At 35.1% G+C, this 21,346-nt stretch overlaps 1 protein-coding gene across 1 annotated transcript in view; it reads right to left on the bottom strand.

The window, feature by feature from the left end:
• The window catches only part of TNKS (tankyrase), a 211,365-nt gene that overhangs the window by 162,006 nt on the left and 28,013 nt on the right, over nucleotides 1-21,346 (bottom strand). Inside the window, exon 2 of the mRNA XM_039220634.1 lies at nucleotides 17,534-17,758. Within this exon, the coding sequence (XP_039076565.1) occupies nucleotides 17,534-17,758 (225 nt within the window). The remainder of the gene's footprint in view (nucleotides 1-17,533; nucleotides 17,759-21,346) is intronic.

Here is a 21,346-nt window from a genome sequence, read left to right as displayed (position 1 = left end):
TCTGTGCTGACAGCTTGGAGCCTGGAGCCGGCTTTGGATTCTGTGTCCCCCTCTCTCTGCCCCTTCCCCGTTCACATTCTGTCTGTCTCTCTCTCTCTCTCACAGATAAATAAACATTAAAAGTTAAAAAAAAAAAAAAAATTTTATCACTACTATTATTTTCCTATATTTCTGAGAATTGATTCAACAGACTCAACTTCAATGCACTGTTGTTCTTTCAATCTGACAGAGACAAAGAATAGACCGCTTTTACATTTTCACTCTTTGGGAAATATACCATATAATTTTTTTAAACTCACTTTTGTTTTTCTATTAGAATTGATAAATTATCCCATTAGCAATATTCTTTCCTTTCTTCTTTTGTTTTTTGCTCTACTTTTCATCCCCGTGGCTATTTTACAACTGGAAGTTTGCACCCCTTGGTCCCCTTCACCTGTTTTGCCCACACACTGGCCAACCAATATTAGCAATATTTTTAATAACAGTACTCAATCACATTTTCACACCCCACCTCAGCTCCTTTGCCCCACGTTGAGGAAAAACAACTGATTTCATGCCTTATTAAATCATAATTCAAGTTTAAAAAATTACACAGGATACGAAACAAAGGACATAAACTAATTTGCATTGATGGTAACAAAGAATGGCATATGGTAATGGACAGTTATCCAGTCCATCATTAGCTTATACAAAACCCACCTATAAGAATACCTTACTGCTGCTACCCAAGGGAAAAGAGAGTGAAAACAAATGAACATTTACTGAAGCTCTACCTGCTTTACTGTCTCACTTAACTCTCCCCCTAACAACCCAATGCAATATGATGCTCATTTTATAAATGAGAAACTGATGCTCACAGCAATTAAATTTGCTATCTGTGCAAGGTGACAGTCTATAGGTGGAAAGGAGAAGTCATACCTAATACTAACGTCAGGCATTTAATTTCTACCTTATCATTCTACACAAGAACAAGGCAGGAACATCCCCGAACTGTAACTCAAGCCTTTTTCCCCTTAGGTGAATTCTTAAACACACATCTATCTACACATTTGTCCTAAATAACCTTACTTACTAATCCCATGACCAATGTCATCTTTCTCATCCCATCGAACAACCCCCCAGTGGGAAACCAAGAAGCCAGGATTCAGAAATAACACCCATGACAGCCAGAGTTCCATTTTAGGAGACCCACTAGAATATTTCCTGTTCTTGTTCCCTCAATCCTTATGATCAAGCATATTCCTTCTAAAGATCAACACTCAAAACTGTGTCCCAAAATAAGCACAGTAAATAAAAGGCAATATAAAATATATGTCTTCTATTTCTAACCATGATTACTTGTACCACACAGCAAATTTAGAAATTTTCAGGGCTGACATAAAATAAACATATATATTTGGACACACTGTGGGATTTCTTAATGTCTTATTTGTAACTGTCATATCTAAGGGCAAAATATGGAACAATTCACAGTAAGGTTTATATATGTAATCCTGGATTCTGTTTACAGAAGAAAAGTCTAATACCCACTCCATTTAAAAGAGAAAGTTAAGGACCCCCTGGGTGGCTTAGTTGGGTAAGCATCTGACACTTGATTTCAGCCCAGGTCACAATCTCACATTTCATGAGATGGAGCCTCTCATCGGGCTCTGCGCTGACAGCCCAGAGCCAGCTTGGGATTCTCGCTCTCCCTCCCTCTCTCTTCCTCTCTCCCTCTCTCTCCTCCAAAATAAATAAACATACATTTAAAAAATTTAAAAAAAAAATTAATAGATTCCAACAATTTAAGGACTAAGAGTACATATTTTTTTAAAGCCTGGAACTGTACTTACTATACTTAATAATTTTCTATGTAGTTTGGGTCAGCTGAGAATAAAGAGAGAAAAGGACTCTGTAAATCTTTCTTTCCCATCTGGACCCGCTTCTGCAATCTCAGTTACCATGGAACTATACAAAGGGAGGACACAGCTTTATTATGAACACGTTTCAGATAATATGATAACCATGTAAAGAGAGAACTGACTGATTACATGGGCCATTTGCATCAAATACCATTTTCATACAACCACAAATTTAAGCCGGACATCTCCCTGAAATCCAGATTGTTTTGGACCGACACATTTAATCTAAAAGTAAATGCAAATGTATAATTAATTCCTTTAATAGACAGACTTGAGCAATAAGCAAATCCCTACACCACTTCAAAAACTGTATGAGGTTTGTGTTGTTGTTCTTGGTTTTTGACCTTTTTCCTCCTATATTTCTTAAGGCCTTAAAAGAATGAAAGCATTCACTCTGGGAATTCTAATAAAATACAACTGAACAAATATAAAACTTTATATATAAATATATATACTTACCACCATTAACCACAATGCCTACCAAAGTAGTCCCAAATTTATCAGTAAATGCATAAATACTCTAACTTTCTTGAAAGCAGCTGAACCTAAGTGGGCAAGTTATCAAGATAATGGTTTTCGGTGTCAGTGGGGATTTTTTCAGAAGGGAAAAATTACGATCATCCTTGGCTCTTCTCCTTTTTAAGGATACGAGTGCGGACTTTTGCCAACTTTTACTTTTTATGAAAATGCTATATTGAGACTTGTTTAAAAGATCTCAACTCAGTTTTTATATGACAAACTGATGTTAAAAAAGCCTAAGGGAGGTATTCTGGCAGGAAAAGGGAAAGAAACAATCATGAAACAAAAGTAAGTGAATCACATTCTCAAGAGCTTCGCTGAATTTTCAATGAATTTTTGCAAAGAGTAAGGAAGATGTGGGAAATGACTTTCCTTAACCCAGCCCATTTATGAATGACATATAAATACATAATGTGACAGATTAAACCAAGGACCTTAGTGGAGATCTCCAGCAGTTACAATTTTTTGATTCTTATTAAGAATTTGTGGCTTTCCAGGAACTTGTGCTAAGATAATTAAGGTTTATGCATATATTTAAAGAAAACAACATTCTTTATAGTACTATTTATAAAACAAAAGTGAAAAATCAGAAATATTATAAATGGTATTAATATAGGTGACTGATTTAAAAAAATGGTTATTTCCATATAACTCTTGCAGCCATTAAAAATGAGATTAGATAAAAATATTCACTGATAATGAAATATGTTCACAACACAAAGTGAAAAAATAAGAAAAGTATGCATGAAATGATCCCATTTTTACTATAAAAAGGATTATATACACAGGTACAGTGGGGTCTAACAATATTGCTCAACAGAAATTCCTACCATGATGGATATTTCTATAACCTGCACACTCTGATATGATAACCAATTCAGCTAGGGCAAGTGAGACCCTAAATTTTTTATTTTTTAAATTTTAGCTAATTTTATTTAATGGCTACCATATTGGACAGAAAACAAGATGTGACAGTTGTTATAGGTGTATTTTCTCATTTTTCTTTAATGAACACCTTTAACTTCTAATAATACTGTTAAGACAATACCAAAAAAGTTGCTAATTTTTGACATACTATGTTTAAAATAACAAGAGGTAAGTACATACCTGGGGGGAGGGGTCCAACACCAGTCCCACTCTTCCCTTCCTGACCCCCAGTGTATGCCATTCCAAGTTCCAGGGCTTTTAACTTCATCAAAGGACAGGTAACCATGGAAGTGATTGGGCAAAACTCCATTTAAAATAGAGTTTATACAGGGAAAGTAAATATCTTTTTCTAGATAGCAGATAAATAAAATGGAGTTACCAGGAAATTATGAGAATATATTACTTTATGAGTGGATTACAATAATAAAAACTTGGTTTAAGTTTTAGTAAACAGATTAGATTTTGTTTTTTTGGGTGGTTTTTTTTTAATAAGGCTAGCTTGGTAATGATTACTACTCAAATTTGGTAAAAATTATACAATCTCAAAAGCTAACCTAAAAATAAAGAATTTATTTGGCACACTTTAAAGAATGAAATTATTTTTTTATGCTGAAAATACATTCTTGAATAAATTCCCACTAAGCAGACAGAACTTTCAGTTCTCAATAAAGAAACACTTCTATTATAACAACCCTATATCAGCTTTACGGACTGCTGGGAATTAACAATGTTCTCCTTTCCTCACTGATAAAATGGCAGGTGATGTGAATTACCTGCCTCATACATCAAATATAAATATTAGCAAAATTAATTTGGCTAAGTGCTTTGAGCCACCTCAAAGGGAAACACTTTATTATGTATCATCCATCCATAGCAATTTTTGGTACATTTGCCACCATCACCTTTTTTTTCTTCTCTCTCCCTACCTCAATTTCTCAGTTCCTGACAGCAGCAATTCAAAGGTTTAATCCACAAGTAACAACAAAAACTGTTTGCCCATTCTTTATAGAAAATCCACTATAATAGAGGTGAACGCGTGACTGGAATCAATATTCAACGACCCAGCCTAATGAAGACAAGCAATGATTTGACAAATGACAGATAATCTAAACATAATTTATACCTGACCATAAAATGTGTCTTGTATGTGTACATGAATATGGAAATGTTGGACATATTGCAAACTCATCTATCTTTAAAATAAAAAGCACTTCAAAATATCACCTAATTAAGAAGTGGAAAATTACTTGGCTTCCTTATCCCCATTAACACAAGATTAATGCAAAAAAGGCCGGATAGAACAATGCTATCTTCTTGTGAACTGCTTTGCCATCCCCCACACATCAGTGTATGTGGAACACACCACACACACTAGTACCAGTGATGGGCAATAAGAGTACAAGAATGAATCAGAAGATTATTGTTAGTTCCCTATCAAAGGGAATTAACAATCTATCAAGCTAGAAGAACCAACTATGATCAAGTAGAATACTATGAAAGCATATAACAAGGCACTAACCTATCTGGAGCATAATCAAGTTCACACCTTATCTGATTCAGTTTAAGAGACTGGCCCCAGGTCTTAAAGTTGCATTAGAAAGTAAATATACTTTGATTATAGCCATTTTAATTTAATTCATCACTGTGCACATACCAATTGTTTATGCTAATAAATAGGAAGGTATTTTAAAGTATGTGTAGGACCCCGGTTTACTTGGGGAACAACTCCAAGATATTTCTTTCCATAATGGCATCCAAACAAGTCATTCTTTCTAAATAATCATTTCTTTACTGTTTATTTTCACTTGCATTCAATTCTATAAACAGAGTGTTTTCACTCAGTCTAGTCTAAGTTATGTTGCAGTAGCAAAATGCTCCAGAATCCCATAGGCTTATTAGAAAAATTAAGGTTATTTCTTACTCACACAACTTGAAAAAGTGACAGCAGAGGAGTTTACTTACATATCAGGCTGAAGAGAGCTCTATGTTAAAATGTGATACCTGCCTAACCAAGGTGGGGAAAAACAAAATATAGTAAACTATACCTTGGCTCTTACACTTCTGCTCAGAAATTATATATTTTCCTCCCACTCACATTTTGCTGGGTAGGAAAAGAAGAAAGTAAATACATCCAGTGGACAGAGGACTGTTTACTTCCAGGTGCCAAGAAGAACTGGAGATTTGCTGGACTACACCAGACTGAAAAGATCAGTGTTTGAAGCTTTGCTCATATTTCCTGTCTCGATGTTGTAGAAATATGGAAAACTATGAGAGTTATACCAAAATCAATAACAATGAGAAATATCTCAAAGAATATCTATGTGTCCTCTGATCTCAGAGAAGCAGAGGGAAAGCACAAGCGAAAAAAATGTTTAACTATAAGGAATTGAGTCTTCCTTTATGGGAAGATTTCAGACAACAAGCTATTAAAATAAACTATTTCCCTAAATTCTAGAAATATACTTCCAAACAGTAGGGGCAAGCAATATTATCTCAAAAATAAGCATGCATATTTTAGATAATTATTTTCTAATTAAAGAAGGTCCGCCTGACATTTACTCTTAAATCTTAAAACTGACCTATATAATATACTCAGTTTTCATTATAGAGTAGCTTATTCTTTCATTTTGAATTTTAAAAGTAAGTCCTAAACAAATTGTTATAATGCACTTCAAGCAGAAACCCTTAAACCCAAACTACTTTCCTACATTTTTGCAATGTAATTAAAATTACAATCTTATTTCTGTATAAACTGTTTTTAACCTACAAATAGTTGTCTAATAGAAATCTACTTTATTATCCCAATGCTGGTAAAATACTAAATGCTTTTCTATTTTAATTGACAAACTGGCCTTCACCAAAATTAAAAACCTTTGCTTGTCCAAAGACACAGATTAGGAGGAAGCATTCACACTAATGCTTATGATAATCAAAAATCTTGGGACCCATATCTAAAACCCAGAAAGAATTCTTACAATTCAATACAATTCAATAATAAGAATGCAAAAAAAAAAAAAAGAAAGAAAGAAAGAGAGAAAAGAAAAGATCTGAACTGAAATCTCAAAAAATAATATACACAAATGACCAGTAAGGATGAAAATATGCTTAATACATTCAGCCATCAGGAAAATTCAGCTTCTTAGAAAGTTCAACACAGACATAGCATTCCATCTAGCAATCCCATTCCTAGGCATCCACCTACGAGAAATGAAACAATATGTTCACACCAAGACCTACACACCAGTGTCCACAGCAGCATTCTTCGTAACAGCCACAGACTGGAAAGCACCCAAATGGCTGTCAACTGGACTACATCCATGCGGGAACACTACACAACAAAAAGGAAGGAACTACCGAGAAGTACAGTAACATAAGCTACCAAACTTTTAGCTAAACGGACTCAGAAAAAGAAGACTCAAATAACCAGAATCACACATGAAAGGATTACATTACTACAGAAATAAAAAGGATTATAAAGAAATACTGTGAATTGAATGGGAAAACTAGATACCCACAAAGTTGGACCTCTTATCTCACAAGTATTAACTCCATTTGGATCGCAGACCAAAAAAAAGAACTAAAACTATAAAACACAGAAGAAATGTTCCCTATGTTTAGAAGAAAACAGGGTTAACTCTTCATAACCTGAGATTTGGCAAAGGATTCATTCTTTTGACACCAAAGCACGAACAACAAAAGAAAAAGTAGACTTTTTAATGTTATTAATCAAATCATCAAAATTAAAAACGTTCAGTTCAAAGTACGTTATCAAGAAAGTGAAAAGACAACACAGAATGGAAGAAAATATTTGCAAATCATGTTTTTGGGATAAAACATGCTTCTAGATATATTAAAAAACACTTACAATTCAATAATAAAGAGGCAATCCACTTAAAAATGGGCAAAGGACATAAACAGGCATATCTCCAAAAAATATACACAAATGGCCACAGGGCACATGAAAAGATGCTCACTGTTACTCATCAGGGAAATGCAAAATAAAACCACAACGAGGTGGTTTTTGCTCTGGGTAGGCACAGAGGTATGTACTCTTGGAAACAGTGCAAAATAAGGCAGACAAGGTTCCTGTGTTTTTACTCAGGCACAGAGTAGGGAAGAGAACACAGAGGTGACAGTCAAATATATGATTAAACAAATATATAATTCCAGATAATAAGTGCTATTAAGTAAAATGAAACATGGTTGGTAAAATGAAAAATGGTTCGAGAAACCAGACAAGCAGGGTAGGGCAAGACATTATGATAGCATCATAGCAAAGGTACAAGGATTTAACATCATGTGTGAAAATCTGAGACGAATGTATTCTAGGCAAAATAACAACTACGCAGATCCTGGTAAAGACACACATTTGGCTCATTCCAGAGACAAAAAGGCCAGTGAAGCTGTAACAGGAAGAAAGGGAGAGAGTGACAGGCATGAGGTCCATGATGTAGGTGGGAGCCTCACCCAGATCAAGGAGCGCCCTGTTAAGGGATTAAGATGTCATTCGAGTATAGAGAATTCTTTGTGGAGCACTTTAACCAGGCCGAAGGTGTGATCTGATCAAGACATATAACCTGTGCAGCTGCACAGGGCCCCAGGCTAGGTTTATGCTCTACTGTCACTGTCTTGTAATACTTAATGATTTTAGCTTTTAACACCGATTTTGTAAACAAAGTCCAATGGGACAATGGAGTATGTTGCAACAGAAGAGATACCCTGGGCAGCAGCACATACACCCACAATAAAATAGAAGTTTATATAGAATACTTTTTTTTCCTTAACCCAGAAACAGTATGAAGGTATCCTTGAAGGCATGATGGCATGGCTCAAAGAATGCTAATTATTATTCAATATTTGAAGGAATCCAAATTCAAAACCAAACTCATTTTTACTTCTTGGTCTCCCTGACTCACCCTACCGTCTGCACCTCACCACTTGGTACCTCTCTAGGAATGGCACCCTGTTGCTAGAGTGAGGCCCGGAGAGCCATGTCCATACTAGAGAACTTCTGATAACAAAGATGACTGGTTAAAAGTCAACATCTGACTCCAGCTGGGGCATCAGATTCTTTCTATCTCAAGTCTGAAAACCAGACTGGATCCGAAGCCAAGACACATCAGCATCACTGGGAAGTTCTAGTGAGGAGGTCCACAAACCTGAGCTATTGAAGTCCCCAGAGCCAGCTTGGTTCTTCACATCTCCATTCTCCGTTTTCCTGAATGGTTGAGTTCCTGACTCAACCATGTGACATGCAGTCTGACAACTTTACATGGAGTATTTATTATAACCACAAATACCTGTCTGACCCTTTGCAAATGTCCTCTATTCTGTAAATGATAGCAGACCCTTCTGGTCTAGCTGATCCTACTACCAACCACAATCCAGAATTCCTATCTAGCTTCCAAGTTTCCTAATTCTCCAATCAAATCTACTCAACACAAAGTGGATTATTCTTCATTTACTACAGGCTGGATGGCTTCAATTCATCCAAACAAATCACTGTCTACAGAATTTTTTATCACCTGCACAGAATTCAGTAAGAGCAGGAGGTAATTCTATGAGATCAATCACTATACATAATCAGAAGGTTTCAACCATAAGATTTAATATCAGATTAATGGTATTCAAATAATAAAATTAAATCATTTAGGATAAATTGTAAAGATTATGGAAAACTCAACTGTTTGATTTCCAAAAATGTAAAATGGAACATTTTCTCACTTGAGATAAGAGGAGTCTATCTGAGCATTCATATCAATTTTGTTACTTAAAATACTCTTAATCAGTTTATATTCAAATAATTATTTTTTTGGATCAAGTATATCACCATCTATTGTGATGGCTATAAACATTTTTAAATTCTGTTTTCCTCACCAATGTATAAATCTAAATGCCTAGCAGGTGCCAAATGTTTGAAAACAATAAAGTATTTGTTGTTTAAGCGATCAATGGTGAGGTGTTATGTTATCTGCAAGTTAATGTATCCCAGGTAATACAGCATCGTACTCCATTTTAAAAAATGGGGCAAGGAACACCCGAGTGGCTCAGTTGGTTAAGCATCTGACTTTGGCTCAGGTCATGATCTCATGGTTGTGGGTTCAAGTTTTGTGTCCAGCTCTGTGCTGACAGCTCAGAGCCTGGAGCCTGCTTCAGATTCTGTGTCTGTCTCTCTCTGACCTTCCCCTGCTTTCTCTTCTCTCAAAAATAAACAAATTAAAAAAATTTAAAAAAAAGAAAAAGGGCAAAAGACATGAAGAGATATTTTACACCAAAGGATATACAGACAGTAAATAAGCATGTGAAAAGACATTTAACATCCCTAGCCATTAGGAAGTACAAATTGAAATCACCCTGAGCTATCCCTTCATACCTATTAGAATAGCTAAAATAAAAGAAAGGGACAATACCAAATGCTGGCAAGATGCAGAGAAATTAGATCTCTCATGTACTGTAGTTAGGAATGGAAAATGATATAACACTCTGGAAAACAGTATGACAGCTTCTTCAGAAAACTAAACAAACACTTAACTTAAGATCCAGTCATCATACTCCAGAACTTTTATCTTAGAAAAATGAAAACTCATATCCATGTAAAAATTTGTACACAAATGTTCATAGAAGATTTATTTATAATAGTCTGAAACTGGGAACAATCAAAATGTCTCTCACTTGGTGAAGGGCTAAATCATGGTATATCAACAACATGAAATACTAATCAGCAATTAAACAAAACTGAAAGGCACTGTGCAGTGTGGGAAAAAGGCCAATTTCAAAAAAATCACATACCATATGATTCTAGCATTTTCAAAGTGACAAAATTATACAGACTGAAACAGATTAGTGGTTCTTAGGGGTTAAGGATGGGGGTTGGGGAGTAGACCATAAAAGTACACCATAAATAGGTAGAATGAGAGTGATCTTTGTGATAAAAGTATTGTATCTGGATTGCAGTAGTAATTACATGAATTCCCAAATGTGATGAAATGGCACAGAACTATACAAACAATGTACCAACACGAGTTTCCTGTGCTTAGTATTGTACTATAAATAGTCATAAGGTATAACCAATGGGAAAACTAGGCGCCCCCATTTCCCTGCTTTTTCAGTCTCCTAGAGGCCCCTGCATTCCTTGGTTCATGGCCTCCTTCCCCATTTTCAAAGAAAGTGATGGCTGGTTGAATCCTGCTTACAATGCATCATTCTGACTTCCTTCCTGTCTCCCTTTTCCAATTTTAAGGAACCTTGTGATACTTGAGGCCCACCAAGATAATTCAGGATATCTCTCCATCTTTAGGTTAACTGACTGGCAACCCTAATTCTATCTGTAACTTTAATTCCTGTTTGCATGTAAACTAAAACATTCCCAGGTTCCAGAAATTGGGATGCAGACATCTCTGGGCTATTATTTTGCTGCATACTGCATATAGCATGTCCCTTCTTATAACTGTAAATTTTAAAAGCACACTGTAACCCATAGGACATTCTACCATCTCATATTATCTCTATAAAATAACAGCAAGGTAAAAAATAAATACAGCAGTTCTATTATTTCCACTTGACAAGCGAAGTAACCAAGGCACAGGGAGTAACCTGGCCCATAATCTATCCCAAGTCAAAGTGCTTGCTAATGAGAGAGCCAAGAGCAGTCACAAGGTCCCAGGATTTCCTATTTTGTTGCCCCCTGCAGCAGACCACAACTGTCTTCAATTACTCTAAGAGCAAGGTCTTCCCTATTGCTGAAAACTTCCGTGCTCATTTTTATCAGCCCATAAGTTAAATGAATCATCAGTTAGGTTATTTACTGCCTAATTTCACACACACACACACACACACACACACACACACACACACTTGTACATACATGAGTGTATTTATATAAAAATTATATAAACTGTATAACGTAATAATTTCAGCTTTAACTTTTTTCTGAACCAGGATCTTATCCAGGTTAATATATTACATTTGATTGAATGAACTTAAGTTTTATCCAGTTGAATGCTCACAAACTAAGGCATTCCCATTTCTATGGCAAAGAAAAAGAAAAACAGACAAAACACAATTATGTAAGACTCCCCAAATGGTAAATAATGGGGGGAAAAAGGGCAGAAATCCTATTATATATGAAATAATTAACTGAAGTTCTAAATTGGGATAAGAATGAGAATGTAGCTAAGAATTTTTATTAATTCATTCCAGTAGCTAACTTTAATTATGGTATTAAATGTTACTATGTAAAGTTGGCCTAATCTTTCCTAATAAACCAATTTGCTTAAAGACTTCTTAGAAAAATATCTTCTTACCTCTATATTTTCTTACATTTTTCAACAAATATAAAAGTACCTGAATCAATACTATGTAACACAATAGGAATGTTATTTCTGATCATGTTATTTTTATATTAACATAAGAGCAGTTACCAATCACTGAGCACATACACCACACAGATATTACATGAAGATGTTTTATTTGCATTTTCTCACTTAATCCCCTTACCAGCTATATGAAGTACAGTTATTACCGCCATTTTAATCACTAAAAGAGAATAAGTACCTTGTTCAAAAATCCACATCTCTTAGACTCCAACCAGTATAATATAATACCATCGAGCTTGAAAAAAACTTTTGGAGCCCGAAAATATTTTTAAAGTGCTAATTGTTAGATTTTAAGTAGGAGTTATATATATATATATGAAGGATCCTCTTAGTCTTTGCATGTAGGACAAATGAAGTCAAGAATTATTTCAAAGTATAGAAAGAAAGAAAGCAAGTGACAGGAGCTTTGTTTCTCTAAAGTAACATCACTTGCTCTATTCAGCCTTTCATACTCCCACAAAGCTTAAGAACTCCTCTTAATCAAGCGAATTACAGGTTTTTTTCTTCTAGTAGTCTGACTTCAAGTTTTCAATGTTGTAAATGGAAAGTTCTTCACTTAATTTTTCCCTTTGTAGGCAACTTATTCTTTCTGCCTGGAAAAGTTCAGTATATAGATACATATCTTCCTCAGTGTGTCTTTTCACATCAATACAGCAGAGAGCTCTATGAGCCTTTTCAATATCAAGACTCGGGTTGTTCTATGCTTATAATTTGTTTAACTATTACCGATCTCTTCCATCAGTAATTTTTTTTCTTTTTCCCTCCTGAAACTCCTATCACATGTAAGGTTTTAAAAGATGTTGACTTCCTGGGTCTATTTACCTTTTTTCAGGACTTCTTTATGCTAACATTTTGCTCTGTACTTGGGGTTATTTCTTATATGCGATCTTTGATGCTACTAATGTGGTCTTTAAGTCATCTACTGAATTTTTTACTTTGAAAAAAATAATAATCTAGATTGTTTGGGCCCCAGGAAGTTTCTCCCATAGTACAGTTTAATTTCCCTGATGGAATCTTTTTATTTTTATTTTTTCATTCAGGGGTATGCATTCAGATTGTTCAATCTTCCCCTCTGAGAATTTTTCATTTGGTTTACTGGGTTTTCAGGTCTAAACCCTGGGCATTCCAATCAGTGAGAATCCCACAGGTGTTATGAAACCTTGCACCGTTGAAACTGTCTGCTGTGGAAGTAAGCGGGCTGTCCTGTGGCCACTGAAGAACCAGAAGTCTCCAAAGGGAACTTGCTCTTTCCCTCTCTCCCTTGAGAATCACACAGTATAAGCAGAGATGGGACTGTGATATAAATGTGCATGCGTTGGAATTACATAAAGATTCAAGAGATTTCCTTATTAGTTTAAAGGCCCCATACTAGAACTTCCACTTAGCTCTCTTTTCAGGATCTCTGTGTTACATACACTGGGAAATGACAAAAACCCATTCTGTCTACCTTAAACGGGCAGAGCCACTACCAATACCATAGGAAAAAAACTGCTGTTATGAATGATTCCTTAACACCTCTAAGCCTTTTGGGGTGCCTGGGTGACTCAGTTGGTTGAACACCGGACTTTGGCTCAGGTCATGGCCTTGCAGTCCATTAGTTCCAGCCCTGCGTCAGGCTTGGTGCTGACAGCTCAGAGCTTGGAGCCTGCTTCAGATTCTGTGTTTCCCTCTCTCTCTGCTCCTCCCCAACTCATGCTCTGTCTCTCTATCTCTCAAAAATAAATAAATGCTAAAAAAAGATCGTAAATATCTCTAAGTCTTTGTACTCAAAATTCTACAATATGGAAGGGGAAGGAGTGTGTCTGCTTGACCAAAACAGATCATCCCTGTGTATTCCTCTCCATAATGATCATAGTTTTAAATCTCCAAAATCAGGAAAAGCAGCTGGATACTAGTTAGCCAAAATTAAACAAACAAAAGACAAATGTCCATTATTCTGGCAGACTTTATATCAGTTAACTTTGCAGAAGATACATCTACAACTTGTTTTTAAAATGAACCTCAAAGCACTAACACTTGGATAGTCTCAAAAAAAAAACCCACATAACATATATTCAGAAAAGAAGATGTCTTTTATTTTATTTTTTAGAGACTTGATTCCTGGGAGTAGAGAGAAGTAGAGAGAAATGAGTAAGTTCTAAAGTTAGAAGTATTGATTTCTAAAATAAATTAGGCTTGTTAGATATAATATAAAGATTATATCATTGCCATTACTATAATGAACTATGACCTCTGCCTTAAGTAGTTGGTTTAACTATTCAAGCATTTAAAGTTGATTTTTTAAAATAATCTTAGGCAGTATTCTTTTTTGTTTTTTGTTTTGGATGGTAGCTAAATAGCATCTAAGAAACACATGGGATAGATTTTTTGATTTTTAAACTTTAAGTCTGTATTCTTAATCTCCTTCACCTATTTCACCCATACCCCCGCTGACCTCCCTTCTGCCAACCACTAGTTTACTGTTGTGTCTGTTTTTATTTGTTTGTTTTGTTGGAATAGACTTTAAATTGGCCTTTAAAAAATGTCAATAAAGGGCAAACAAAAGAAACCAGGAAGTATACATTACATAGTAGTCACAATTCAGATTGAGATCTTAGCAATAATCATAGCAATCAATAATAGCTCTTATACCTGTCAGAATGGCTAGAATCAAAAAGATAGGACGTAGCAAGTGTTGGCAAGGATGTGGAGAAAAAGGAACCCTCATGAAATTGGTGGGAATGCAAACTGGTGTAGCCACTGTGGAAATCAGTATGGAGGTTCCTCAAAAAATTAAAAGGAGAACTATCACACAATCCTGTAATTCTACTACTGGGTATTTACTCAAAGAAAATGAAAACACTACTTCAAAAAGATACATGCACCCCTACGTTTACTGCAGAATTATTTACAATAGCCAAGAGATGAAAGCAACCCAAGTGTGCACTGACAGATGAAAGGATGAAGATGTGGTATACACACACATACAATGGACTATCACTCAGCCGTAAAAATGTGTAAGATCTTGCCATTTACAAAGTGGATGGACCCAGAGGGTGTTTTTTTTAACCTACAGGGTATTATGTTAAGTGAAATAAATAGAGAAAGAAGAATACCATATGCATTCACTTATATGTGCAATCTAAAAAAAAAAGAAAAGCAAACAAACAAACAAACAAGCAGAAACAGACTGGTGGTTGCCAAAGGGAAGGGGGTTCGAGGATGGGAAAAAGGCGTGCAGTGGAGTGGGAGGTACAGGGTTCCGGTTATGGAAGGAGTAAGTCATAGGGAGGAAAGGTACAGCGCAGGGAATAGAGTCAATGTAATTGTAATAGCACTGTGAGGTGACAGATGGCAGCTATACTTGTGGTGAGCACAGCATGAGGTATAAACTTGTCTAATCACTATGTTGTATACCTGAAATTATATCAATGACACTTCAGTGAAAAAAGCCAGCAATCAATATTTAATGTTCACTGTATCAGATATTCTAAGTACTTAAATGTGTTATCAGCTAATTCCCCAAGAACCCGAGTATTCCCATTTCACATATAAACATGGCACTTAAATGGCCCCTGATCTCATAGAGCAGGTGATCACTGGTCACATCAGGGATACAAGCCCAGAACATATGCTTTGAAGCAATCCATCCTGCTGCCTCCTTTAAACCAGTGACAACGTGGCTTGGCTCTACTTTTATAAATTAAAAAAAAAAAAAAAGCCACTATTATACCTCATACATGGAGATATGATTAATCTGAAAATAATCAGGTTAGGATTTCATCATCTAGGCAAAATTCTTTCAAAAGTTAATTTTGTACACTAATCTCTCCAAACCATCAGACTCATGTTTTCATCTAGTTGTCCCAAAGTGGAAATTTGCCTAATAGAAACATTTCAGAGTTTCTTAACTATACTCAATTCACAAAATATGATATACTGCATAATCAGAGATTTTGGTATATTTGGTTTCTTAATAGATTCCTGAAAGCTAATTAAATGTACAGAAGGATCTATAACCAATTTTACTTCCCATAATAACTATTTTAATAGCAGCTACAGCCTCAATTATATCTTCATTATAGTTTTGAAGGTGCCCTTCCCCTTCTCTCACCTTTTCTAAGACACAAGCACTTAAACAGAAGGAAAGCAATATGTGCCAGAGTACACCGAGGACAAGGGGCTGGGGGACTGCGGGGATCCATTCTGTGAAAATTCAAGTCCTACATCTAGTCTCTTATTCCAAAAGAACCTAGATAAAAGGTGCATTTTCATTATGTAATTTTGGGAGTGGGATTAGGAAGAGGAGGAAAGAATATTAATTGCAATAAGATATTCAGAGGGGCACAGGTAAGAAAATATAATACCAAAGCCTAGAAAGGATAATAATTCAAGAAGGTGAAAACTATATAAAATTTTGTGACTAATGATGGAAAAATCCAATGGATATGACAAGGTAAAGCAAGAAGGGATAAAGGTAGGAAGTTGAAAGTTTAGATTAGGTAAGACTACGTCACAAATTCAAAAATAATTATCACATGGTAACTTAACACGAGTAACTTAAGAGAGGTTTTGTGGTCAGAGAGGATATTTTAGAAGTTCAAGCTTTTCAGGTAGTTTTATGTAATGACTCAGTCCAGGACGTGGCTGTTTTAGTTAAAGACTTAGAAAGAAATGGGAGAATCAACTGAAAATGGAAGCTCTCAGAGATCCAAAAAGGACCAGGATACCCAAAGGCTTAGGTCAACAGATGTAGAAGGGAGAAAAGATAACAAAAGACAATGTGATAAAGAAGCTATATGTCAGGAATTGCAATTTGAGGAAGAATGAAAAATATAGTGGAAGCTGGAATAGATGGCTATGAGGAGGGAGAAATTTTTAATAACACCACCATCACTGTATCTTTAAAAATGACATATATATTTGAGTTTTATCATAAAGATAAAAATGAAAGATTAAACTTGAAATGGATGTCACCCTGAAAGACAATTATGAAAACCAATCTGCCATGGGTAAAACATCCACCATCTTGAGTGTCAAGAAACAGATATACTCAAAAGAAACTAGGCTTGTCTTCTAGAAGCTTGTTTTAGATTTCAAAATGAGAGATTTTTATATAATAAAGTAAAATCTAAAATATATACATATATACACATTTAGGTAAATATGAAAGAGAAAGAAATGTTGGTTGAATACAATTTCATATAAGCTCAATATTTAAAATGGTTGAAAAGTTTAATTTTACTTGAAATGGCTGTTTTTCTAGACTATGGCACATGTTGAAAATATTAAGCTTTTAATACTACTGTATTCGAACCACTCACTCAAAGCTGTCCAGTGCTAATAACTGGCATTCAATTTTAGCAACATGAGGAAAAAAGATTGTGCCTTAGCGCTGGATGACTTTCCCTGAATCAGCCTGAAACATTCCAGTAAGTCATCCAATTCAGTAAGAACTTGTATTTTACAATGGCTCGCATGTGATGCTAGAATGGAAAATCTGCAGTCTTTTAAAGAGACTATAAATTAACTAAATTTGATAATAGCAATCCATCAAAATTTAGTTCCACGTCAGTTGGCATTTGACTTGCATTTGGAAAGTTAATGTTGTGAATCCTGTTCTTAACCAACTTTATATTGCCATCTCTCTACTTCCCTTTTGATGGGGAAAATAAAGTCTTCTAAGAATAAAAAGTAATAAGGCCTTCTTTATTTATTCTGAGAGAACACTATCTGCACCACAATTAAAAAAAAAAAAAAACGAGAGAAAAAATGCTAAACCTTCATTTCAAATTTTATACCTGTCAGATTGATCTTACAACTTATACTTACCAATACATACGTCAATTTTCCCTTTAATAGCAGCTTCGTGCAGAGGCGTGTAGTTCCAGTTATCCCTGGCATTTGGATCGGCTCCTTGACACAGTAACAGACTCACGACCTCGGCATGGCCAAAAGAACAGGCATTATGAAGCGGGATGAGACCGCCATCATCACGAGCATGGACATTAGCACCCATCTGTAGTAAGTGTTCTACCACATCCTTCCTTCCAAAACCTGAAAAGGAGAATATATATGGAAACAATTTCGTAAAAAAACAAAAACACCAAAACACTAGAATTTCTTTAATAATATTAATATTAACAAATATGAACACCTGAAGTACTGTAGCAAAAAAGGGTTTAAAAAATGGCTATCATCCAAATGGATTGATTCTCTCCTCTCAGAGAACTCGGAACTAAGAAAGTTCCTGAGGTCTTTGGGCAGTTCATTTGAAAGACATTTCTTCAACATCTTTTATGGGCTGGGCAACTGTGCTAGAAATACAAAATAGAAGAAGACTCCTGTCCGAAGCACTTTCCTCTCATGTTTCACAAGAAAAATTATTATATCTATAAAATCCATCTCTATATTTTAAGAAATAAAGGTTATTTAAATACAGCTGACAACTAAATCTAAGACAAATTACAACCTTATAGAGAAGAACATAGGGATACTAGAAATATGTGTAATAGTTTGGTTACAAGATCTTAGGAAAGGAAGAATTAAAAATAATGGCAAAACACTCTACTCTTGGGAATTAGGACCAAACTAAAATATTGCAAGCCTGGATTTAGTAACTCTAAGGAAATAATATGACCAAGAAGCCCGAACAGAGGCATTTGGAAATGCAGAACCAGAAAACTAGTGAGAAGTATCATAATTTTCAGACAGAAAAAGTGGGGGACGGAGCCAGAGTGGATCAGAAGCAGTATAAGAACTAGGCACATGCTGAGAAAGGTGAAGATTATGAAGAAAGTACATTATAAAAGTCAAAGGGCAACAACATTATGCAAAGTCCAGCATGATGAGGATTTAGAAAGTGAAAAAAAGCTGCTGACAATTTTAAATTTTAGTACAGTGATGAAATTATAAGTTACGTTGTTATGGATTAAAAAGAAAGGAAACCATAAGCATTAGTATTTTTATCTTTATAAGCTAATACACTTTATTAAGGATTCTTCCTTTGCTACTTTAAATTTTATTTGGTCTTACTCTCTAAGTATCAATACCTCTATGCTATTACTTACTGTGTAATGTAGTTTAGAAAATGGCATCATAAATAAAACTAAAAGAATAAAACCATCATATCTTTCCCCATTTTATGCATAAATAAACTAAATGAGAACTATGAGGAAAATTGAAAAAAAGAGACTTATTTCAAGATAATGTTCCCCATACTATCTATAGAAATTCATTTAATTCAGGAGAGCAGGCTCTAAGAAAAAGTCTTCAAAGTAAAAGATTATGTTTCCACAGATACGTATTACAAGGTCGGAAGTGGGTTTCTGTAGAAAATATCCTTCAAATTAAGCTGAAAATTTTGGGTGAAAAGAAGTCAATTTTGTACTACTACCTTTGTAATACCCAAAGTAGAGGATACATGCTAATGTAAATATCACCATCTTGCTGTTTGTTTTTTAATATCTGCTCAACTTTATAGATGTTAGGTTCTGTTTATTTCTCTAACTTCAGCGTGCTTCTCACCCTACTACCTACTAGCATAACCTTACTCTGCCACTGAGCCACACATACTTTCCTTGCTCATGAAGATTGCATCATTTTCCCTCTATGGTTTGAATAAAGCCTCCATGGCAAACTCACATTTCCCTAATCAATGCATTAATAATACTTGAGACTGAATTTCCTTTCTTCACTAACAAATAGGTTAAAATAGATATTTTTAAACTTATCACCTGGCATTTTAAAAAGTATCCAGGGGCACCTGGGTGGCTCAATAAGTTGAATGTCTGACTTTGGCTCAGGTCATGATCCCATAGTTCACAAGTTTAAGCCCCACGTAGGGCTCTGTGCTGACAGCTCAGAGCCTGGAGCCTGTTTCAGATTCTGTGTCTCCCTGTCTCTCTACCCGTCCCCAGCTCGTACTCTGTGCCTCTCAAAAATAAATGAAGCATTAAAAAATTTTAATAAAAAAATGGATACTTTTTAAAAAAGTATCCATTACAACTTTGAAGCAAAAGAGCAAAGTGTGTATTTACTTTTTACTAACACTTTTAGATCTAAAATATAAAAAACAAAAACAGAAACTGCTTGGTATCAGTAAGAGGGTGAAGAAATGGAATTGTGCTCATACACTGATAATGTGAGTGCAAACTGGTATCATACTTCGTTTATTTTGTTTTGTTTTTTTTGGTGCAAAAAAAGTGGTTTTATTAAAGCATAGGGACAGGACCCATAGAGAGAAAGGGCTGCCTGGTACATTTTAGAAAAAAATATAGCATTATCTGAACAAAGATTCTGCACAAGATGTTTATCAAAGCACTATTTATGGACAATCATGGAAACAATTCACATGTCCAACAATAAAGTATCTGTTAAATAAATGACGGTTTTTCATATAACATCATCCTGTACTAAAAGGATGCTATAGAACACTGTGACTATACTTAATGGCACTGAATTACACACTAAAAAATGGCTAAAATGGTAAATTTTGTTTAAAAATAAAATTTTTTCAATTTTAAATTTGTGTATTTTACTGCAGTTAAGATCATTAAAAAAGTATAAACCATACGTGCAAGAAAAAAACAGGGTATTATAGAAAACAACATGGAAAAGTATTTTTAGATTGGTCTTTTAGATTAAAATATATACAAAACAAAATACAGGACAAAAAATATATATACACATATATTTGAAACACAGAAAAAAGGACTAAATCACTAAGTAGTGGCATTACAGAGTTTCCTTTTCTTCTCTTTATCTGTTTTCTTAATTATCACATAAAAAACACAATTTGGTATAAAATATGTGTAAGTGTGTAACACATATATGTTTATAAAAGAAGGTAGAGGTGGGGGCGTCTGGGTGACTCAATAGGTTGAGCATCCAACTTCGGCTCAAGTCATGATTTTGCTCATAGGTTCTAGCCCCATACTGGGCTCTGGGCTGACAGCTCAGGGCCTGAAGCCTGCTTCAGATTCTCTCTCTGCCCCTCCCCTGCTCACACGCTGTCTCTCTCTCTCTCAAAATAAATAAATGTTAAAAAAAAATAAAAATAAAAAGGTATAGGTGAATAGTCAAAATCAGTAAAGACAATAAAGAAGTTATCTTTTTTGTTTTGTTTTGTTTTGTTTTGTTTTAAAGAGAGCACACGTGCAAGCGGGGGAGGGGGCAGAGGGACAGACAGCGAATCTTAAGCAGTCCTCACGCTCATCCAGAGCCCAAGATGGGACTCAATCCCACGACCCTGGGATCATGACCAAAGCTGAAATCAAGAGTTGGCCACTCAACCAACTGAGCCACCCAGGTACCCCAGAAGTTAGCTCATTTAATTTGGGTTTGAATTTATGAAATGTATTAAATCAGAGGTTTTGTTATCCACAACACAAAACAGTCCTCTATCTAAACTACTTAGAAATTTAGTAATCAGGAACTTTTACTTAAAACATAAAGTTTACTTGAAACGTATATTCTACCTGTTCTATTGAGTACAAATCAAAATTGCTCATTCATCATTTGACAATGCTAAATGCTTATACGTTATTTTTACCCATAAACAGAATTCATTATCTTTGATGGTTGGTTATACAAGACCTTTGTTTCACGAAGTTTGTAGTCATAATTATCCCTATAACTGAATTG

This window comes from Hyaena hyaena, unplaced genomic scaffold, assembly GCF_003009895.1.
Source record: "Hyaena hyaena isolate Hyena2069 unplaced genomic scaffold, ASM300989v1 scaffold_17, whole genome shotgun sequence".
In the NCBI taxonomy this organism is placed as follows: Eukaryota; Metazoa; Chordata; class Mammalia; order Carnivora; family Hyaenidae; genus Hyaena; species Hyaena hyaena.
Note: the sequence above shows the minus strand (reverse complement) of the source record. Positions and strands in the feature narration are given on the sequence as shown.